This window comes from Pavona decussata, unplaced genomic scaffold (genome assembly GCF_977016875.1).
Source record: "Pavona decussata unplaced genomic scaffold, jaPavDecu1.1 SCAFFOLD_26, whole genome shotgun sequence".
Classification (NCBI taxonomy): domain Eukaryota; kingdom Metazoa; phylum Cnidaria; class Anthozoa; order Scleractinia; family Agariciidae; genus Pavona; species Pavona decussata.
The window spans coordinates 3,993,050-4,015,000 of NW_028145449.1; the positions used below are offsets into that span (position 1 = coordinate 3,993,050).

At 39.5% G+C, this 21,951-nt stretch overlaps 3 protein-coding genes, 1 long non-coding RNA gene and 1 pseudogene across 7 annotated transcripts in view; 1 reads left to right on the top strand and 4 right to left on the bottom strand.

Moving 5' to 3' along the window:
- Nucleotides 1–106: 106 nt before the first annotated feature.
- Nucleotides 107–7,122, bottom strand: LOC146485618 (NAD-dependent protein deacetylase Sirt6-like). Of its 2 annotated transcripts, XM_085103474.1 has the most exons (5): nt 6,613–7,122; nt 5,505–6,003; nt 4,879–5,072; nt 534–735; nt 107–238 (listed from the first exon to the last, which is right to left on the bottom strand). In XM_085103474.1, exons 1-4 carry the CDS (start codon nt 7,056–7,058, stop codon nt 537–539), a joined length of 1,338 nt encoding a protein of 445 aa, XP_084959600.1. In that variant the 5' UTR covers nt 7,059–7,122; the 3' UTR covers nt 107–238; nt 534–536. The 2 variants fall into 2 exon arrangements, with proteins under 2 accessions (XP_084959600.1, XP_084959599.1); XM_085103473.1 differs by having other exon boundaries at nt 176–735.
- Nucleotides 7,123–12,231: 5,109 nt separating this feature from the next.
- LOC146485619 (uncharacterized) lies at nt 12,232–13,682 on the top strand. The gene is made up of 3 exons (XR_014863420.1): nt 12,232–12,266; nt 13,457–13,553; nt 13,665–13,682. It is a non-coding gene; the product is annotated as an uncharacterized LOC146485619 (long non-coding RNA).
- A 4,073-nt stretch (nt 13,683–17,755) lies between these two features.
- The window catches only part of LOC146485620 (uncharacterized), a 120,657-nt gene continuing 116,461 nt past the window's right edge, over nt 17,756–21,951 (bottom strand). Inside the window, exon 18 of the transcript XR_014863387.1 lies at nt 17,756–19,603. The gene's annotated coding sequence lies outside the window, so the exon portion shown is untranslated. The remainder of the gene's footprint in view (nt 19,604–21,951) is intronic.
- The window catches only part of LOC146485622 (uncharacterized), a 72,331-nt gene continuing 68,135 nt past the window's right edge, over nt 17,756–21,951 (bottom strand). Inside the window, exon 18 of one of the 2 annotated variants that reach the window (XR_014863391.1) lies at nt 17,756–19,603. The gene's annotated coding sequence lies outside the window, so the exon portion shown is untranslated. The remainder of the gene's footprint in view (nt 19,604–21,951) is intronic. The other variant, XR_014863392.1, reaches the window with a different exon arrangement.
- Nucleotides 17,756–21,951, bottom strand: part of LOC146485621 (uncharacterized) — a 29,764-nt pseudogene continuing 25,568 nt past the window's right edge. The window contains exon 17 of the transcript XR_014863390.1: nt 17,756–20,692. The product of XR_014863390.1 is annotated as an uncharacterized LOC146485621 (transcript). The remainder of the gene's footprint in view (nt 20,693–21,951) is intronic.

The following is a 21,951-nucleotide window of genomic DNA, read 5'->3' on the forward strand; positions in this document are numbered from 1 at the left end:
TACAGAAATGTGTATGTTTGTAATATTAATACTGTATGAAGGATAAAAATAATTATGTACAACCTTAACTTTGTGATAATTATAAATACTTATAATAAGTACAGAATGTCTTTAATATGAAGGGAGAAGGACACATTCTTTCTTAAATTGATATTCTTGAAAGTTTGGTAGCCTTTAAATGTGATATAAACACTTGCTGCTAATTTTTTTTGCATGCTGTCTTCATGCTGATATACATCTGAAAGTGCAGTGGAACCTTGTCAGTACATGTACAACCACCTTCGGGCTGTGAAAATGTGGTGGTAATAATGGGGGAATCGGATTAACGAGGCTGTAAAACTAGGAAATGACTGGACTTTTCATTCATTCGGGGCACAAAAAAGTGGTCGTAATAACAATGTGGTCTTAAGAGGACATTCCACTGTACCATAATCATTTAAAATAACATCTGCATAATTATTGCCATGGTCACGATCGGTGCGTTAGAGTTTTTGAAGTGCCTAAATTTTTTCCACTAAATTCTCGTTTCATACCCTTCAGTTCTTTGTCCTCTTTGCATCATACCCCATCATGCGGGTACCTCTTCCCTGCTCCCAATCCTTGAAGGCATCATGGCCCATTAAATGTTCCATTATTTTTGAAAAGAGAGCATCACAGTCTCCAAACACTCTGGATCCAAGTTGGTGTCCTCTTGCATCCTTAGAAATGCACAGTTTGTCCACATCTGTCTTTTGCCTTTACAAATGAATCAGTACAAAGTATAATCAATATGTAATTTTGTCTTACATTGTTAATACATCGTCAACCAGACAGGTGATGAGAATAGAGAAAAATCATTAACTTGGTGATATAGTTTGATGTAATACAAAATTCTGCAAACTAACTTAAAAAGAAATCTAGGGCAATCAGGTGAGAATTAATTCGGGAGAATTAACATTCAGATGATGGGTATGAAAGGATTAAGTCACAATAGTGATCAGCATCTAATTTCCTCTTACAGTACCACTGCTTGATCAAACACGCAGATCACAAGATTAAATGAAATGATCGTTACCCTTTATAATTGCCAGCCACCACATGGCACACCCCCAATCAAAGGTTAATTTTCAGTTGGGGTTTTTGTTTTTCAGTCTACCAATACGCTCTTGTAGCTTGTACAAACTAGATAGTTTTCATCTTCGTCATTTCTCTTTTACACCCACCCTCCCTTGTTTTCCGATTTTTTTATATATATAGGGTGAGGTGCCCAAGCATCCCCGCCCCTTTCATATGAGAGTCCCCCCCCCCCCCCAAGGGTGAGGTGGCAGAGAGGCTAATAGCCTCCCTCGCAGATGCTCTTGGCTCGTCACGTTGGGGAGGAAAGATTGCATGCATGACAAGCCAATAGAGAAACTAAGAGGTTTATTTCTCTATCTTTATGTACATGTAGCCTGTCCTTGTTTCTTCAGGTCTTAGAAATAAACTTATTTCATGGTCAAAATCAAGTTGTGTTGTTATTGTGTTGCGTTGGTGGTGGGTTATTACCAAAGATGGCAGGCTTGACCTTAGATATTCGCACATCTTGTCCATGAGAATCATATGTACAGCAATGGAGAGCATATAAAAAAGGTTAACAGTGATGTGGAAAACACCCATTACCCGTCAACAAAGTTTTTGAGTGGTCTTTTTTACATCTTTTTGAAAAGTTGCTGATTGGCCTCTGTTTCAGCTGACCATTATGATTACCCAAGAAATGTGGAGGGTAGAGTTTTCTAGTTCCACCATTTGCATTAACTTTTGTGGCTCTACAGTTCTTGCACTGGCGTGGGTTGGTCAGTGGGAAACAAGTCACACAGGCTGCTGTCACAAGTTGGACTGACCAAATTATACCAGAACCTTTGAAACAGGCAATGTCAACCGCAAACTAAAATTAATCAAAGTATTGTCTTTAAAGCACTTTTCAGCTGTAACAGGTGTGGCAGGTTGAAGGCCTTCAATGACCTGAGGCAAAATTAAAATGAGAGAAAGAGTTTGAGAGAATTAATTTATGCAAACCCATCCAAAAGGCAAGGGCTCACACCAAGTACAAACTCCTTTAACTGTTTGGATCAGGCTCGGTGAACAAAAAGCATTCATTTTCCTACAGGTTCCTTGATGAAAGAGGGCCGACAAAATGTTTGTTGATATCGCAAACACCCGTACCAAAATTTGCGCTGTAACTAGAGACCAAATCGGACGTTAATTTTAAAGCCAAAAAGAGGCCAAAACGAGCCAAAATATGGCCTCAAAATACAGAGCCTAAATGGAACTAAATAGGACCTCACTCAAACCTAAATATTTGAGCCTCAAACGAAGACAAAATTAATTAGCGAGAACCCGAATTAGGCCAGAATTTGTGCCAAAATAACGCCGTAATTATTGCCTTACCTTCCCAACTCCCAAGCGTCTGTTTCGATCAGATAAGCCATATCGAAAAGGGATATACTAAACAGGGCCTAAATTTAGGCCCAAATTGCGCTGTAATTATTTTCAACAGAAACATAAGGAATATAATTATATTACAAAACAAGGAGTCATTAGGACCAATGCACGTGAAACCAACAAGTACCCGTACGAAAATTCTGGGCGAGAAAGCGGCGAGATTCGGGCCATAAAAAATCACGCTAATGAGCGAGACAGAGCCTGACGATAATCACCCTGACAGGAGCGATAAAAATTGAACGATAAATGAACGGGAATAGAGCGAGACGTGACATTTGAATCGCTTGTTCGGTTGAAATTATGGCTCGCTAAACAAGCTGAATTTGACTCACCGGAGTTGGGCCGTATTATGGCCTGACTAATTAAATGTAGGTAATGCAACCCCAGACAATAAAATAGCATGTACACATCAAATAAACTGCTATCGTACTTCTCGTCAAAAACTTGTTTATTATAAATCTGCGCCATGACTAAAATAGTGTTTATCTTTCATGATCTAGGCGGTCATACTCTGCCCGTGATGTTTTCTGTTTGCAACTCTTCGACTGCAAAATTGACGGCTATTCGAAAGGCCTTGATGTCAAAAACCGATTCAGCCTACTGGGTGCCGTTTTGATTTAAAAATTACGACCGAGAAACCGAGTACAAATTTACATTACCACGTTCTAGCACACTGTCGCGTCGAGCGCATAAGCTTACCTAAACCGCGAAACGCCTTGTAAGTGGCGAGCGGTATTGTGCAGTTACCTTCAAAAATATTTATATTGTAAAAAAAGGGAAGAGTCGCTCAATGTGTGCCGTTTATTTCCTGTAGCTTCCCTTGCTGTCCCAGAAGCTTTTTCCTTGAATAGCTAACTTGATTCTTAAAATTTATTTGTTTTGGTTGAGGGCAGTCCAAAGTCCTTTTGGTTTGCAGAAACACATCACGCATTCTGAAAAACAACGTAGAAAACGAAGGAATAATTTACAGCTGCCATAATTGTAGTCTCCTTTGCAGCTTTTTATCAACACATTAATTCGAGCACGTAATAATGTTTGAAGGCTAGAATAAGTTTAACCGTTAAATGCGCGCGCTCAAAACAGCAAGTTACATTTTCACCGGAACAACCACACATGTACATTTCTATGGCCGTGAATCGATCCTTTTCCATCCCGTGGGAATTCAGGTAATGTATATCAATCATCTTATTATTATACTTACGTTTGGGACACTCATGGAGAATAAATAAATCCCGAGGAATGCTGTTTGCTTCTCCTGAACGTGCCAGTTCCACCAAGCTCTTTCAATTCATCCACTGGACAGGGTATAACGAGACTATATAGTAGACTGACTTTTTATCGCTGTGAAAGTATACACAAGCATACAAAATTCCATCCATTGTCTTCGGAAACAACAACTGAAGTAAAAAAGATGATCTTATTTTGAAGAAAAAGGAGCTAAACGGTCAAACGTCTGAATGCACAGCTTTCCTGCTTGAACTGCCCGGCGCTAAACGAAACGGGGTAAAATTTCAAAACGACAGCCAATCAGGAAAGTCGAGTTTCTGTATCACGCGATAGGAATCTCTTTGATTGAATTGTTCGTTATACGGGCCGTGCGTGATTCTCCCCCAAACTTTTATTTTATTTCGTGTAGGTAATAACTGCACGCGGAGTCGAGTATTTCGGCTAAAACAATTTATAGCCGTCTCTATACTCTCAAAACATGCGAATCGATCATCTTCACGAACGTTGCATTTGTGTCTATGTTTGGAACACGACAAGAGCCAGCCATATTATCGCCCATTTTCGAGCATTGCAAATGTCTACAAACCCAGAGGAGGTAAATAATTTTTAAACTATCACGTTCCATTCTCCGCCTGATTCTCGGCCATAACACAGCCTGACAAATATCATGTTCATCTGCATACGACGTAAAATCGGTCTCACTCGTTCACGCTAATTTCTGGCCATATTATCGCTCAGAACATAGCAAGACAACTGTCTCTGTCTAAACCGCTGTTAATTCTTGTCTCAATAAATTCACTTTCAGTCTTATAGTTAGAACGTAACTGGTTTTAGGTCTTTTTTTGGCTTTAACAACCGAACGTAAATTAAGACCAAAAATAGTTACCCTGCTTTTTAGGCTTTAGGGTTGACCTTGTAGCCAAAATCTTAACCTAACTCATTTACGCCCTGAGCTGTTAGGTTCATTTTGGTTGCTATTTAGCCTTGTCTGGTAATCTAAGGCCTTAATAAGGCCCTGTTTTGGTTAATTAAGGCCATAGGATTTCGTACGGGCATGTTTGAATTAAATCTCAGTGAACATCAAACAGAATTTTTCATAACATGCGCTTGGATTGCCTGTGGTGTTACAAAAATTCTGGCTCCTCAGAATCGGCACTAAAATTTGAAAATCTACAGAGTTGGTTCGCTCACCTATTGCACACGACAATCCGCAGAGGCTGCCATCCCATCTCAACCAGCTCATTGGCTGGACTGACAGTCATGGTTGTACCCAAGCACAGCATTAGATCACACCTCTCGGCATGCTCCTGAGCACTGTTGAAAATCTCTTCCTCAAGGTTGTCACGGAAATTGATGATGGTGTCAATGAGCTGTCCTTTACATCCCTACGATTGTGTAGGTGAGAATGTTAGGTGCATTAATAAATGAATGCTGATAGGGCGTGAGTGTAATAGCCAGTGGTAGATTAAGGGAAGTAACCTTGAACATGGGACCCCTTTTTTTCTCAAAACAATAATTAAGCCTAGAGGAAAAACATTTGTTTAAATATTTCCCAAACATAAAAGCATGTGCAAAATCCAATAGAATTTTTACTCTCAAATGAGGTTAGTAGAGGTACCAGATTGAAAAGAACAATACATCAGCTGCCATTTATGAAAAAGGCCTACATGTATGTGGATCCATAGTCTCCTTCGCAGCCATTTTTTGGATCCCAAAAACGGCTGCGAAGGAGACTAATGGATCCAGTGACACTGAAATCCTTAAAAAGTCATGCTACAAGAGGAACACCCTCACATTACACAACTTATTCCATTTACCTTTTTCTTGGTACACTTCCGGCCTGTTCTGTGACACAGGCCACATAACTCACATTGCTTAGCATGTCTTGGCTTCTTCAATGTTGTAGAGCCAAAGTCATCAAGTTCTTCATAGTACAAACTTGCGTGATCGTCAAGCACATAAAATGGCCTCTCAAAGCGAGTTCCACACTTTTCGCACTTCTCAATAAAGACATTACCATGTAACTCGGAAAGGTTCTCGGCTGGAATACCAGAGAGTCCGTGGAGACCGTCCCCATTTTGACTAATGATGTGCTTCAACAATCCCATCTCAATAAGCTTGCAAAGAGCTTCATGTGTGTATGTAGGTCGCAGCTTTTCATAAGGAACACCACCATAATCAATATCATTATCATCAATGCCATCATTTGAAACTGGCATAATAACATCACCTTCAATTTTAGCTTTCTTTTGTTTTGGACCACCATTTATATCGGTTCCCTGATGTAGCAGTGGTGTATCATTGTTGACAGATTCTCTGCAAGAAAAAACAGTATATTAATCATTCCTTTCTCACCCTAGTATAGACCAGCTGATACTGTTGCTGAAGTCTTGCAAACCCCAATTAGACCGTACTGCTGGATTCACTTAAAGGACTGAACCAAAGGGTTATTTTTCCATGATCAATTTGAAACTTAAACACCCCGAAATACCCCCCCCCCCCCCCCCCACTCCCAACCACACCTTGAAAAAAGATGTCCAAATTCCGGCCACCCTCAAGTGCTCCAAGACTTCTCTTCTAAAAATTTGTCCATCGAGGACAAATTTTTAGCTTCGATTAATCACTATTCATGTTTTGCAAACTATATGTTAATGACACCTTCAAAATCTATTTTAAAGCGGTTACTGAGTGAGCCACTTGCTCACAAAGTCGAAATCCTATAATTGAAAAACTCCTCAACTCCCAAAAACCAGGAAAAACCCATGCACGCTTCAGCTAGACCAAAACAGGATATATCCGGTTCAAATTCCCCGGGGGGAGGGGGGGGTGGCCTTAGCGATTCCCTACCCCCTCCCCACCCCGCCCTGTTGGCGAGAATTAGACAAGAAGCAATTTTCAGAAACTAAATCATCAACACATTTTTACCGATCTTCTTCAGTCCACTTGCCGGCTTTTCCTCGATAATCTCCGATGCCAGCAGAAGTAGATATCCCAGCACCAGTAAATGCGACACAGTTTTCGGCGTTCTTGATGAGATCAGCAATTCTGGAAGCTTCACTGTGCACAGAATCAAACGAATCGTAGAATTCGGCAGTTTTGAGCGCTTCTTTCACCAAAGTCTTTTCGACATCGCTCAACACAAACGGAGGTCGCTTCTTATTCCTCAGCCGGGAAGTTTTAACCAATTTGTCCCAGCAGTCGCGATGAAATACAGCGTCCCCGTTGCTTTTCCATTTTACTTTCCACTTTTGTGATTTGGAAAAGCCACCCTTTGGAATCGCAGCTCGAACCTCTACTCTGCCATCGCACCTCGAAATCAGCGGAAGCTGACAGTCATTGAAGCAACAACGAACAGAAGTGAATTTTTCCATCGCAAAAAGTTCTGATCTGTTGAAATTTTGCGCGAAAATGCAACAACTGTTCCTCCAACTACAGTTGTTTTTCCCGCGATCAGATCCCTGGTCAGCAGTTTTATACTTTTGGTTCCCAGGACTACTCGTCGCCGAACCGACACCGCCAAAAGACTGGATCGAAGAAAGTTGTTCATCTTAGGTGGAGGGGGGAGGAGAGGGGCATTGTGACATTCTAATTTTTGACTTTGACTGCTCTTTTTTATCTGAATTTAATTCATAAGTAGTTGGAAACATTTTATCAATTTTGATTGATCGATTGATTGCAGTTGTTCAAAGGCCGGATAACTTTATCCGCTGGATAAGGCACTATTCGGGGTCTAAAATATGCTTCACGTTAAACGTTGTCCAAGGTTTTCGTTCACTCCTAAACTAGACTGTGCTTAGAGTGTGCATATTCGCTTGTACACGATGAAATACTGAAATCTTTGCACAGATTGAAACTGTCGGATAGTGACTTATCCACTGGATAAAGTTATCCGGCCTTTGAACAACTGGGGCCTGATTGATTGATTGTCCTTTGTCCTCGGTGTACATTTCATTTAATTTAATCATGTTTTAGATTTACAATCAAATCAAATCAACCTTTCAATCTGAGGTAGACTTAAAACAGAATACCAGACAAAGCCACCTGTTATTACATCATGGACAAAACGGAATCTATAGAATTAATTAAGTAATAAAATTATCTTATAAGTTACACAAATGGATCAATCAGGTAAAATACAATGTAAAGTTAAAAAAATCAACTTTAAACTTATCACAATAAAAGTTCATCAAACTCTTACGGAAAATTGACAAGGTATTTGATTCTCTTAAACTAAGCGGTAAATCGTTCCACAGACGACAGATCCGGACAAAAAGAGCGGGGAGGGGTGGGGTCAGTTCTCCTATAGCTATAGAAGTTATATAGCTACCAGGAGCCAATGTAATCCTCCTGGCCTCAGTTGTTCAAAGGGTGGATAACTTTATCCAGTGGATAAATCGCTATCCAGCGGATAAAAGTTTATTGGTTGGAGTACATTTTACCCGCTCGATAGCGATTTATCCACTGGATAGAGTTATCTGCTCTTTGAAAAACCGAGGCCTGGTAGCTACTTACGGAAAGGTTCAGGAATTTGAGCTGTTTTTAATTTGTTTCGTTATTTTTGTGTGAAATTCAGTTATAGTTCTTCATATCATTCCTCGTTTGAGCCGTTTTTGCACCGTTATAAAGGCTATATTTATAGAAATATGTACGCTAGTCTACCGTTCACCATTTTTGTTTACGTTCAAATTTAAACTTTTAAGAGCCGTTAGTTTTTCTCATTGTAACTCTGGCCCAAGTGGTACTAGTTGAAATATTGGCACAAATAAATAAGCCCTTTGCAGTAGTGTCAGGAGTAACTGTTGGGTTTGCTCGACATAAATCCGCTCTGCAGGCTGGAATAGAGCTGGCTGGAAGCCGAATACATTAGACGGTTAACTGGCTGGAACGTCTTTAAATATCTAGCTTGCTAAGAATTTAATAACACACTGGTTCTAGCTGGGTAAAAAATGTCTCGTTTGCTTTTCCTGCCAGTCAGGACCCCTGTCAGGCTCTTAAAAAATCGTATTAGACTTTTCGCCCTTAAAAAAACGGCCGCTTCCCATGGACTATACTAGGACGTGCCGCTGGATAGGGTATGGTTTTTGGCCCCTCTGCCCTGAACAGGGTATATAATTTCAAGCGAGTCTGTCCTAGACCCGTCCTAGACAGTGTATGGTTGCAAGACTGTCATCGAGTATTTGGCAATCCGAAATCTGTATTTATTTTAGTGAACAATGCTTCACGTCAATTAAGTTTCAACGCTGCTAATGCAAAATTTTAGGATTTTTCGCGATCACTTCTTGGTAATGCATTATTTTATCTGTTGCCGGATTGGTGTTCGCGTTTCAATACATGGAAGATCACGTCCGGTAAGTGACAATGGGCCTTTTAACACAGTACAAGTCCTTCACTCTGATGGCAGTGTCTTATGACCGATATGACTCCATCGTTAAATCGCCTTCAGTTTGACGTATAATGGCACGGTCGCTAATTGCAGAGTTGCTGTCATAGTTCTCGTCTGGCTCATCCCGATTGGATTTCCATTGGTCCATTCCTTAAATGGGGAGAGTACGTTTACAATCCAGAGGTGTTTTTCTGCCAACAACAAGGGAGGACGTCACAGGGAGGTCCAAGTGGATGGAAAATAACACTCGCCCTCGCAATCTTTCTTGCTCCATTTCTGGTGATCGCACTCTTGAACTGGATGGTCTACAAGACGGCCAAACGTCAAGCAAACGCCATAGCCATCCAAATTGGGAGCCTTGGTGCGTGTGAAAGCCATCAACAAGATAATTCAAGACGAAGACTTACGGAAAGTAAAGCAGCTTTGGATGTCACCATTATCATCGCCGCGTTTGTGTTGTGCTTTCTCCCTACCTGGATCATGAACCTTTGTCTATGGTTGTTCAAAAGCATTTATGTTCCATCCGAGGCAGTACTGGTCACATATTGTATCTTGACGTTCAGTTCAGAATGTAAACCGATCATCTATTTCATCCGCAAAAGAGACTTCCGAAGGGCGGTAAAAAATTTGTTGGTACGCCGGCGGATTACACCTCAAACAAATCCAAGCGATACGGAGAACAGAGTAACTGGCATGATACATTGAGATGCAACGCTAACCACGGTACAGAAGCCTCAACTTCAACTCTCACAGCGTCATTCACCACCTAACTCCAGTATGGGCGTTTTCATGAAAGCTTGCGATCAAATCCTAGTCTTTTCTCCCATTAAAGAGATGGAACAGCACTGAGCTAAGGTCCAGTTTACTCGATGCGATGTAAAAGACTGATCAGTCGTCTGAAAAACGAATCAGGTTACCAATAACAATTAAATCTGCACTCGTTTTGGCTCTTGGGCCAGTCAGTTCTTAAAGTAACATCACTTGTTATCTCGGTAAGATTACTGTGCTGATTTAATGCAATTTCCCCTAGTTTTAAGAATGGTGGATTTACAGTCGATATTGGACCACTTTCCCTAGAACATGACGAGGTTTCTTATTAAATCACGATTTAATCAAAGGGCAATCCTTTACATTTCTTGCATCATTTTATTTTAGAGTTTAGGAGTGTATCAATCATTTATTTGATAATTTTCTTCATTCTTGTTCGCCGACAACATTTTTGTAGCAACTAAGTTTGTCAGAAAAATTTGCTGTGAATCAGCTTCGAATAGGTGAGGTAAGCGAAGTATGAACTAACTATCTTGGTAGTCTGAGTAAAGAAAAGTACTTAAAGCGAAGAACAGAAGGAAGAAATCCACTCTTACAAACCTAAGACAAATCAAAGACTACAACTTATTTTCTTGTTCATTTTGAGATTGCTGCAAACTTGTATGAACTTGCAATGTGAACAGAATTTGGACACAAAAATTATTGAGTTTTCATTTAATCGTTTTCTTTTCTACCAAGCGGCAAAACATTTTAAGGGTGAAAATGCAGACCAACAGGAAACGGTCGGGCCGTCGACGTTTTCAAGTTCTTCATTTGTATCATACGATAACAATGATAAGAACTCCTTGTTTGTTTGAGAATTTCACATGATTTCATTTAACCGGTTGTCTAGAACTAATTCATTTATTGGCAAATATCAGTTTCGATATACAGTCGACTCCCAATAACTCGAACCTTCAAGGGAAGTTGACAAAGGTTCGAGTTATCAAGGGCTAAATTGTATAGAAAATGACCTGAAAGTTAAAGGGAAATTGGTTCGAGTTAGCGCGAAGTTCGAGTTAGGGATGGTTCGAGTTATCGTGAGACGCCTTGTGTATATGCAATTTCTTGATCAAAAAAACCGCACAAGCCCATGACATCGGCCCATATCCACTTAACCATTTTCTCTCGGCAAATCCCCGCTATTTGAAGGTAAAATTCAGCGTGCGTTTCTTATCTTAATTAAACAGGTGGATTATTCAATAAAAGAAACTGTTGCGTTCCGACCTGTTTACAGAAAGTGCGATGCAAATCAATTAATATCGGCGAGACATATCTCTTTGGAGAAAACGTAAAATTAATGTGCAATTTAAATCATTATAAATTTGAACAAAAGTACGCAACGTTTATAAACAAACTTCCCCTCAAATTAAACTTTTTTGCCCTTAACAATGGAATAAAATGGTTAATTATTAATCAAGATGCAAATATTGGCTAAAACACTTAAGGAAGGCCACATCTTCCTCTACTATGCATGGTGTCTTCCCCAAGCGGTTCAAGTTCTAACATGGCAATTCCTCAAGTGACGGCAACATTTCTCGCACTTTTCGACGCCATCGGCCTTCCTGGTAATTTACTAGTAATAGTAACAATCATCTCTCATCATTCTCCTCGCCAGCCTCGCAGTGTCAGACTTGCTTTTTTTAATCCTCGTCAACTCATTCCGCATTTACAGCATAGCACAAGAAAGATGGCTGTACAGCAACACAATGTGCTATTTTAATCCATTCTTTCAAAGGTACTTCTACATTCACACAGTCCTTCATCTGATGGCAGTGTCTTATGACCGATACAAGGAGTCATGCGTGGAGCTCGGGTGGAACGGACGTGAATTTTGAGCAGCGTCTTGCCTCCTCTCTTTCGGTGAAAAATCTTTGGTTAATGGTCCTATGACTCGCAAGGAAAACAAACGTGGAGACCGCGGTTAGACAGAGGAAGAGGCGAACGTCGCTAAACGGCCAAATAACAAACCAAACGCTTACGAAGATGATAGCGATAACATGGCGGACCGTAAAGAATCTGATCATGCAGCTTCGGAGGACCAACCAACGCTTTATGAAATACGTAACATGTTAGCGGACCTTCAAAAGTGGTCACAAGCATCTTAAAAGAGAACTCAACTTTGAGAGAGGACCTAAAACATTTAAAATTGTCCCTTCAGTCGAAAGAAAGAGAAGTCAGCGTTTTAAAAACATCATTGGAAAAGGTGTCAAAAACTAATGAAACTCTGAAGACCGAACTTCAACAAGCTAAAGATAAACTCCAGAAGCAAGTGGAAGAGACGGACAATATGTACACGGCGCTCGATGATTTAGAGCAGTATACCAGGAAAAATAGCCTAGAAATTCATGGGATACCAGAAGATTGCTATTCAACGACGGAAGAGGAAGTATTAAAATTGGCAACCGCGTTAAATGTTAATGTTAATCCGACTGATATTGAGATAACACACAAATTCAAACGACGTGGCAATAATTCGAGTCCAGTTATTGTCAAATTTATTAGCCACAAGGTTAAAACGGGTTTATTTAAGGAAAGAGTTAAGTTAAGGAATGTTTTAAGTGTCGGATGTGTTTCCCGGTTATTCCAACGCATGCGCAGTGAGGGCTGAAAAACCTCGAATCTTTCTCAATGAAAACCTGACGAATTATAGACGAGGACTTGTATCGAGAGCAAGCGAAATGAAAAAAGATGGGCTTTTGACGAGTTTTTGGACAATCAATGACAAAATCTTCGTTAAAACATCGCCGAGTGACGATCCTGTTCGAATCTTCAGCGACTATGATTTCGACAACCTGTGAGCTGGACTTATTGTTTTAGTCGACAAAACAATGTTTGAATTGACAGAGGCAAATTTACCGTTACTATAATCCTTACAAATAATCTTATTAGCTTGTTGATTAACTCAGAGAGGAGGGAAATATGGGTGGGAGCATTTACGAAGGTTAGTACCCAATTCGGACTTAAGTGTTCTGTGTTCTAAATTTTCGTTTTATTTATTTATTTTTTCGTCATATTTTTGAGTGTATTTATTAAAGCCTATTTTGTATTGGATGTGATGTCTAACAAACAAATATGTAAAATCATCTCCCTAAATGTTCGAGGTATTAGAAATTCGATAAAGAGGAGTAGTATTTTTACATATCTTAAAGATCAAAAACTACCTTTTATTTTCCACAGGAAACATATTCCGAATCAATACGGTACTGTATTTATTGTTAGCTGGACAAGCTCCCGTAAGCGGCCATTTATCCCCTACACCTCTAGTGGCCTCTTACCAGAACCATTCTCGTAAGAGGCCAGCTCAAGTTACGGACACTTTTTTCGCGTTCCGAGGGTGTCCGCTTACGAGAGCTTCGACTGTATAACTAAAATAAATAAAACTTTTCCTAATTAATCTCAACAATAAGCCTTCTAGAAAGAATCGTTTTCGGGCCTTTCTTAAAACTACCTATGGAATCGCACATCCTTAGCTCCAGTGGAAGGGCATTCCAAAGCTGGGGGAACGTATAGAAAATGCACTGAACCAATGTAGCTAGCTAATCACACGTGACAGCTATATGTTATTAAAATTTACAGGTAAAAGGGGAAGATTTAGCAGAAACGACTGAACCAGAAAATGGCCTATACACACTGACGTCAGAGAACTTTGACAAACATGTGGAAATGCCCCACGGTAAGTAGCTCATTGGCTAGAGAAATCCTGTGTCCACTTTTTAAAGCTTTTTTGTCCCAAATCATCAGCACTGCATATTAACCCCCTCTTTTCTTCCTTTGAGAGGTCTAGCCATTGCCGTAAGCTGCACCCACCTGGAAGGCATTAGCTGAGTATCATAAAGACAATGTGGACATCACAATAGCTAAGGTACTGGCACACTCATCTCAAATGTTTGTTTTTATCAACAGAGTTGATAAGGTAATCTGGTCACCATAGAAACAAATTTATTTAATTTAAATAACATGAGGAGTGCTTGCACAATCTCCCGAGCCAAAGGCTCATGATAAAGATGTGTGCAGTTCAGAGCTTGATCTCAAACTGCCAAACAGTGTTTTCAATATTTTGAAACAGCACTCCTCCTACCATGTGGAAAAACATAGTGCTCGGCTGCACGAGAAGAAGGAACATGCAACACATATAAGGTCAATCATATAAATAAACGTTCTCTATTACGATCTTCAAATAGGAACCCCCTGATTCAAGCTAGAGTACAGTTAAGATTGAATATTAGCTCAATGTGACAAACACCAAGCAGATAAGTTTGTAGAGCCCTTTCTACTCTCTTTGGCGTACCAGTATAGAAAAAGGTGCTAAAAATTAGTTTGATGCTTTAAATCATGGTTCTTGTTATACATGCCTGCAACATGGCCACCAGTACTATATGGAAATGGTGGTGAATCGTATTTAAAAAAAATGTGGCATCTTTAACATTACCTCAAAGAGAAATCTAACGGCCATTCCGCTTCAGTTCTTATTCCGGAAGACGGTCAATCGAACGCAACCTTAGTGTTCGCGCGTTGTCGAAAGTCGCACAAGTATGTCCTCTCAGGAGCCATAGAAAAAGAAATTCTCCTACAGTCGGATTCTTACTGCTCAATTCCAAATGTAAAAATAGAAAGAAAAGTTTGTCGTAGTTTATTTACGTCCTCCTTGAAACGTGAAATTAGGAAATTTCACGTGGTAGTCCGCGTAAAAGAAACGGCAAAAAAATGTACCAAAAATTGTGATGCAAGTGCACAGTTATTGTTTTGCTTATTAAATCTACTGCTTTTTTATGTTCTCGTTGCATCGTAAACTCCCTCAGTAGGTCTGTGTTTTGAGTGACGGGAAGGGGAGGGGGGTGGGGGCGGTTGTTTTGTTCAACCAATTTGGTTGGCCCCCCAGTTGTTTTAGCCTTGCTACGGGCCTTTATTTAAAGGGCGTCTTTAACTAGACTGTTCACAGTCACCTTTTTTTCCGTGTGATCGTCGAGGTCGAGCGCGTGGCCATCTTGATTTTTAGATTTCAATTCCTACTGCTTCCAAAGGGATTAACCTGGTAAGTTATCGGCAGTTCAAACATTTTAACAGTGCTAATTTTCGAGCCGATATTTTTGCGCAACCTTGGGATGACCTTAAGATATTTTATGACCCCAATGACATGTGGAAGAAGTGGAAAGATTTATTTCTTACTGTCTGCGATAGACATGCTCCAATGAAGACCAAGCGAACGCGTAATTCAAAATCAGCATGGATAACTACTATTTTGAAAAAGCGAATGAATTACAGAGACCGCCTTAAACGTAAAGCCATTAAAACAAATGATCCTTCCGTTTGGAACCAATTCCGAAGTATGAGGAATCAAGTAAATAGGGATATTAACACTGCCAAACAAGATTACTATAAAAACGCATTCAGAAATTGCTCTGGTGATCAACGCAAAACATGGAAAACTGTTAACGAACTGACTTCACGCAAGTCGAATAAAACCGTTATAAATGAGATAGAATACAATGGGCAAAAATCGGAAAACCAAACGGATGCGGCAGAAATGTTAAACTCCTTTTTTACAGAAATTGGGCCTAACCTCAGCAGACATGTAACGGAGGTTGATAACTCCTTCTCAGAGTTTCTTAGTGAAACTGATAAAGATTTCATGTTTGAAAAAACATCTACACATGATTTCTCACTCCTATCAAAACTCTGCCGGTCAAAGGCAACTGGTTTAGATAATATTTCTGCGAAATTATTGAGGGAATGCCCTGACTTACTCGCTGAATCTCTCACCGTAATATTTAATCAATCCTTGATAACCGGTATCTTCCCTAATGAATGGAAATCTGCTAGAGTTACCCCACTGTATAAAAACTCCGGGAAGCGTACTGAGCCGACAAATTAACGACCAATATCAGTAATTCCAGTGGTGGCCAAAGTTTTTGAACGCATAATTTACGACCAGATATATAAATATCTAACTAGGAATAGCCTCCTTACACGTCATCAATCTGGTTTCCGCTCTCTACACTCCACGGTTACGGCACTACTTGAGGCTAACGATAGCTGGGCTTTGAACATTGATCGTGGTTTTGTCAACGCTGTTGTCTTTTTAGACCTTAAAAAGGCCTTTGATACAGTTGATCACGAAATTTTATTACGTAAATTACAATATTACGGAATACGACGGACTAGTCTTAAATGGTTTGCTTCTTACTTAGATAATCGAACTCAAATCTGTGATATAAATTGTTGTAAGTCAACCCCGAAATTATTGTCATGTGGTGTTCCACAAGGAACAATTCTAGGACCTCTTCTATTTTTGTTATATATCAATGACTTTCCGAATTGCTTGCAATTTTCACAGACTAGAATGTACGCTGACGATACCAGTTTGACGTTTGCTAGTACTGACGTTAACCATTTAAATAATTGTCTTAATTATGATCTAAGCAAAGTCTACACTTGGTTATCAGCCAACAAGCTTACTTTAAATCTAACAAAAACGGAGTTTATGCTAATTGCATCTAGGCAGAAGTTATCGAATATTTCTGAGAGACCCTCTCTAACTATAAATGACATGGCTGTGGAACAGGTAGCATCAGCCAAATCTCTTGGGGTCTACATCGACCAAACTTTAAATTGGGAATGTCATATTGAAAATATCTCTAAAAACATTCCTTCCGCCATTGGTGCAATTAAGCGCATAAGACATCTAATGCCATTTAATATTTTAATCAATGTTTATCATAGCCTTGTTCAACCTCACTTTGATTATTGTAATGAGGTGTGGGGAAATTGTAACAAAGGCCTTTCTGATAAGCTTCAAAAGCCTCAAAATCGCGCAGCCCGCATTTTGATGTCCGCTGGATATGATAGTAACTTGGATGATTTGTTCCGGGCACTAGGGTGGCGAAAACTCTGTCATCAAAGATTGGATAAAAAATCAATTATGATGTATAAAACTCTAAATGGGGTGACACCAGAATATTTAAGATCAAGCTTTGTTTTTCGCGATAATTTGAATTATCATTTAAGGAATACTGAAAACACGCTAACTCTTCCACAACCGCGCACAGATTATTTAAAGAAAAGTTTCTCATACAGTGGAGCTCAGTTGTGGAACAGTTTGCCAATAGAATTACGGCAAGCAACTTCCTTAAATGATTTTAAGACTAAATTGAGACGTCACATCTACAGTTTTAAGTAAGATTTTTAAACACGGCCTCCAAGAAAAGCAGCATTTATTGTTTAGCTTTGGTTATTTTTTAACTTTTAAAATCCTAGTTAGGTAGATAGATAGTTAGTTGATAATGATAATCTAAGTAGCTGATGGAAAAACCGTGTATAAATAAAGTTATCCTATCCTATCCTATCCTATCCTATCCTATCCTATGTACGGAGGGGGCGGACGTCGGGGATTATAGCTCCTCCCAAATTGTCCCCTGCCCCCTAAGTAGGCTTGATACTCTTCCCCAGGTTAGACTCGGTACGACTGAAAGTCAAGCTGGCCGCCATTAACGGTAAAACGCGCTCGATCTCGACGATCACACGGAAAAATAGGGGACTGTAAACAGTCTAGTCTTTAACGTCCTTGCATTCTTCACTTGGATAAGAGAGAGAAGAGGGAGGGAATGATGGAGAGGAAGAGGGGGGGGGGGGGGGTGAGACGAGAAGTCTGTCGAAATGTCAAACTAGAGAGGGTGGTGGGGGTGAGGCGAGAAGTCTGTTGAGGTGTCAAACTACAGGGGTGGAGTAGTTTAACGGCTCTCCCTGTTGTGATATAGAAGTAAAATAACGGAAGGATAGTTCAGCCCATGACTCATAATTAGTACATTAGTTTTGTGGATCACTTCACTGAATTTCATTTTGGACTGACGACAAATACGCATATAAAGCTTAGAAACATTGTAGAGGCAACTCTTATCTTTATTTTATAACTTCACACGTTTACAATGTCGCGTTTAATAATATATGTGAAGTTCATTAAACACCCAACACCAAATGAAAATGATCAATGATTTTGATTATGATAATTATTATATGTACTTGAAATATGACTTAATTATCCCGTTGCTTTTCAGTGGCTAACAAAAAAATTAGCTATATTTTCAATTACTTCAATGAAAACTTTACTCAAAAATTAAATTCGAAACTTCTTCTCTGCGAATACCTTATACAATTGTACGTCACTACATGATTACAGGTTCAAAAGTTTTAAAATTGGTACACCACAACTGAACTTAATTCAGATAACTTTCAAGCAAAATTCATTAAACCCTGATGAATTGTTTTATACTAGTTGATTAAGTTCTTTTCGGTAGGGAGAATCTGCACCCAATCAAAATTTTAAATTTGCCTGGCTGTACCAGTGAGTTTATTGTAAAGTCATTTAAAGATCATTTTCTGAAATCAGTTTTCTTTAATCAACAGAATTGTACTGATGCCATGATAGAAGAGAATCAAATTAACAAAACTGGACATTGAATTGCAATCATAAATCATGTTGCCCAATGGTTATAAGATAAAGTTCTTTCAAATGTAAACTAATGTTGAATCTTATGGTCGACATTCAAGTGATTCATGATCTTAAATGCTGACTTTGTCCTTTAAGAGTCTACTCCATATCCCTTGCCTTATCGCCTTACTAAAGGCAATTACTTCTTTCCAAGAAAGGATCACTAAGAGACTTTTACGATTTGATCCATATATCTAAAACAAATGGATTCCAGATGGACCTCAATCAACGACTTCAAATCATAAAAAGAATGCTATGATTCCCTTCCATTGCATCATGGTACTGTTTTAAAGTTTTTGGGAGTGTTCACACTCAACTACTACTGATCGCCAGAAAGAAAGCTATTCATTGATCGTGAACCGATCATCAGTAATATTCCTGTGACTGCCAGACCATTTAAACGGGATTCCTGGCGCCAGAAAGACTCCTGCAGGAAATCGCGGAGTCTGAATCCAACAGCCCTGTCTAAAATACGTGGATATATGGCTTTTTGCACAATTAACTTTGAATAAAAGTAACAGTTAGAACACCTTTTGCGGGGCTCCTTAATATAATCTGTCATTGTACCTCAATGTTAACAAGTGAAGTTATCTTTTAGGAGCCTGTAACCTGCAATGTCGATGGAACTTTTAATAATCGTTTTCACTTAGTGTGAAGAGAAAATCTATTGTTGGAGATCAGCTACGATAATACTGTAAGATTGCACAAATTAACTTTAACTATTACGTTAGCCCAAGGAATACACTTGAAAAAGGCCTGAGTTATTTGGTTGAGGAAAAGCTGTTCATCTCTCGGCTGGAAAGCTGCTCTTATAATTTAGACTTAATTTAGTGTGAGGCTTGAGATACATTGTGCAAACAAGTTATCGTCAGAAATTAACTCCATCGAGTGTGTGAGAAAGGCAGGCGCAGTGTAATAGCTATTGCTTCAAGTTCATTGTAAGACCAAACACGTCTGACACGTGTCTGAACAAAGTTTGAAATACAGTCGACTCCCGATAACTCGAACCTTCAAGGGAAATTGAAAAAGGCTCGAGTTATCGGGAGTTCGAGTTATCGAGGGTAAAATTATATAGAAAATGACCTGAAAGGAAAGGAAAATTGGTTCGAGTTAGCGCGAGGTTCGAGTTAGCGAGGGTTCGAGTTATCGGGAGTCGACTGTACTTATCTAACAAAACATTTGCCGCTCCGTGCAATTCTAGAGTTTCTTTGCAGTCCCGTAATACCTTTACGTGTTACCTTATTGCCTTACTAAGAACAGTGCTTTGAATATTTCTGTACCGTTTTGTTTTCAAGTGCATCCCCTGTCTTCAGTTGAAGATTCCTTGATTATCATCATTTTCTTAAACCAGGTAAGGAGCTAACTCAAGACTTGTCACACTACAACGTGACAAAAGTCCCTTTTAAAATCAGTAGGGGGAGGGAGGCTAGAAATCGATGATACAGTCGACTCCCGATAACTCGAACCTTCAAGGGAAATTGAAAAAGGCTCGAGTTATCGGGAGTTCGAGTTATCGAGGGTAAAATTATATAGAAAATGACCTGAAAGGAAAGGAAAATTGGTTCGAGTTAGCGCGAGGTTCGAGTTAGCGAGGGTTCGAGTTATCGGGAGTCGACTGTAGATAACTCGAGATTAACAAACAATCACAAAGCTGCCCCCCCTCCCTCCGATTAAAAAGAACATCAAATCAAAGTTAAAACAAAAAAACTAAAATAACGCAAGTAAGGCCTATCCACAAAACAAATCCTCTTTTAAAATATGTTTATGCGCACTAATGGTCAGTACTACACAGAATAGGAATAGTTAATGCTATGAAATTATGTAATGAAATGTTCGCGTTATGACATATCATTCTGCTACTTGAGTTCTAGAAAAAGGATTGTTGTGTCTCATCTTACGGCCTTTCAGTATAGAAACATAATAATTCATATTTGTGATGTTAAAGACTCTAAGCTGGGGTTTAAAGCTCAACGCTGGTTGGTATTTTTTAAGTTGTTTCGTAGAAAGTTTCTATTTCATCCGGTTGGAAGTAATAGTTACTTCCTCCCGCCAGGAATGTTTGTGCGAAGGTGCTGCCATAGCTGTACCCACTGGGTGCGGCGTAGGTGTAACCAAGGCCGCTAGTGTGTGAATTTCTATTTGATGAGGCGTAGTCAGATACGTAAATATCAAATCCACCCCCGAAAGTAGGTCCATAAGAGGAGCAGCTGTATGTGGATTCCCTGTTATGACTATATTGTCCTGTTTGAGTCAGTTTCACCGGCGCCCATCCTGGCTTGTTTACCAATGAAAACAGGAAAGCTTTCGAATCATACCGCCATGAACAACTGGAAACTAACAAGAAAATAAACAATTTAAAAAAAACAAACAAACTGACACATACTTCTGATGATTACCGCATGGGATGAAGGTAAAGTCGCACTTCAGGCTTAAGTGGCCCACGCAGCGGGTCGGAGATTAACCTGATCACCTTAGTATGAAACAACTAGGAGTACTACTCCAGCCTCCCTGCATCCCCTCCCCCCTGAGTAGTAATGCGTCCATCACTTGACTAACCCAGACAGTCTTTTGCCGGTACTCACTTATATACTAAGCAAGATAGTGAGACAATATATGCGGTGTTAAGGCTACTCTCTGACGAAACTACGTGACAATATAGAGATAAGCTTAGCCTCGAACCACTGACCTTTAGTCTATTAGTAGTTTTCATTTTCTTGTAGCTTTTCTTTTCGTAATGTATCCTTCCGTTTGACATTGTAATTGTATGAAATTGTAATTGTATCCGTCGTCGTGTTCTTATCTTCTTTTTTGATTTCATCTTGTAAAATAATAACTGAGGAGACCTAATTAATATAAGCTTCATAGTTTCCTTTAGGTCTCCTCGCCTTTGTTACATCTATCTTTTTCTATTTTTTTTTTTTTTGTTTACATTGTATTTGTGGTGTGGCAAAATAAACTTACTTACTTACCCTTCGATCAACCGATTTAAAAAAATCCAACCCGCTTACCATTTCCAGTTGTGACAAAGAATCACCCAGTACCTCTAGTTAACGAGAAGGCTTGCAACCACAGACGCGTCTCATTGCTCACAACTGGTGCTTCAGTTAGGGATTGATTCAAGGCTAACAATAAGGTGATCACTAATTGTTGGAGCACTGATATATTTTTTCGGGTTTGCATTCCTTGCCCTTGGATCATTATAAAAACCCGTAGCGCGTTTGCACAAGTGAACCCTTTGAAAATCGCAAACGTTGGTGGAGGGGGAAGGGAGAGTTAAAACAATCCAACTATTTAAAGACCTCTGTTCAAGATTGTACGCACTCGTTTGGTGTAATGAACTTTAGTTTAGAAGTTTAGTCGCTGGACAAGCAAAAAAGAGTCGAGTTTTAGCTATAATGACTGAAACACCTAAAGGTTTCATTGTATAAGGACACTATGGGCCCGTTTCTTAGTACTTTTGGGTATGGAAAAAAGACAAAAAATGGTCTTATAGAATTTTAACACATATTCATCGGATTTACCAGAAGTAGTAGTGATGGTTGAAAGCAAACAATGAAATACGGAAGCGTTTTTTTTTTTTTAATTC

Bases quoted from the DNA above. Each gene is read 5' to 3' on its own strand.
- LOC146485618 (XM_085103474.1), bottom strand. From the start codon at position 7,058: ATGGAAAAATTCACTTCTGTTCGTTGTTGCTTCAATGACTGTCAGCTT. The intron at 5,073-5,504 runs GTAAATGGAATA...ACACAATCGTAG, and splicing joins GGAAGTGTACCAAGAAAAAG to GGATGTAAAGGACAGCTCAT. The intron at 736-4,878 runs GTGAGCGAACCA...TCATTTGTAAAG, and splicing joins CGGATTGTCGTGTGCAATAG to GCAAAAGACAGATGTGGACA.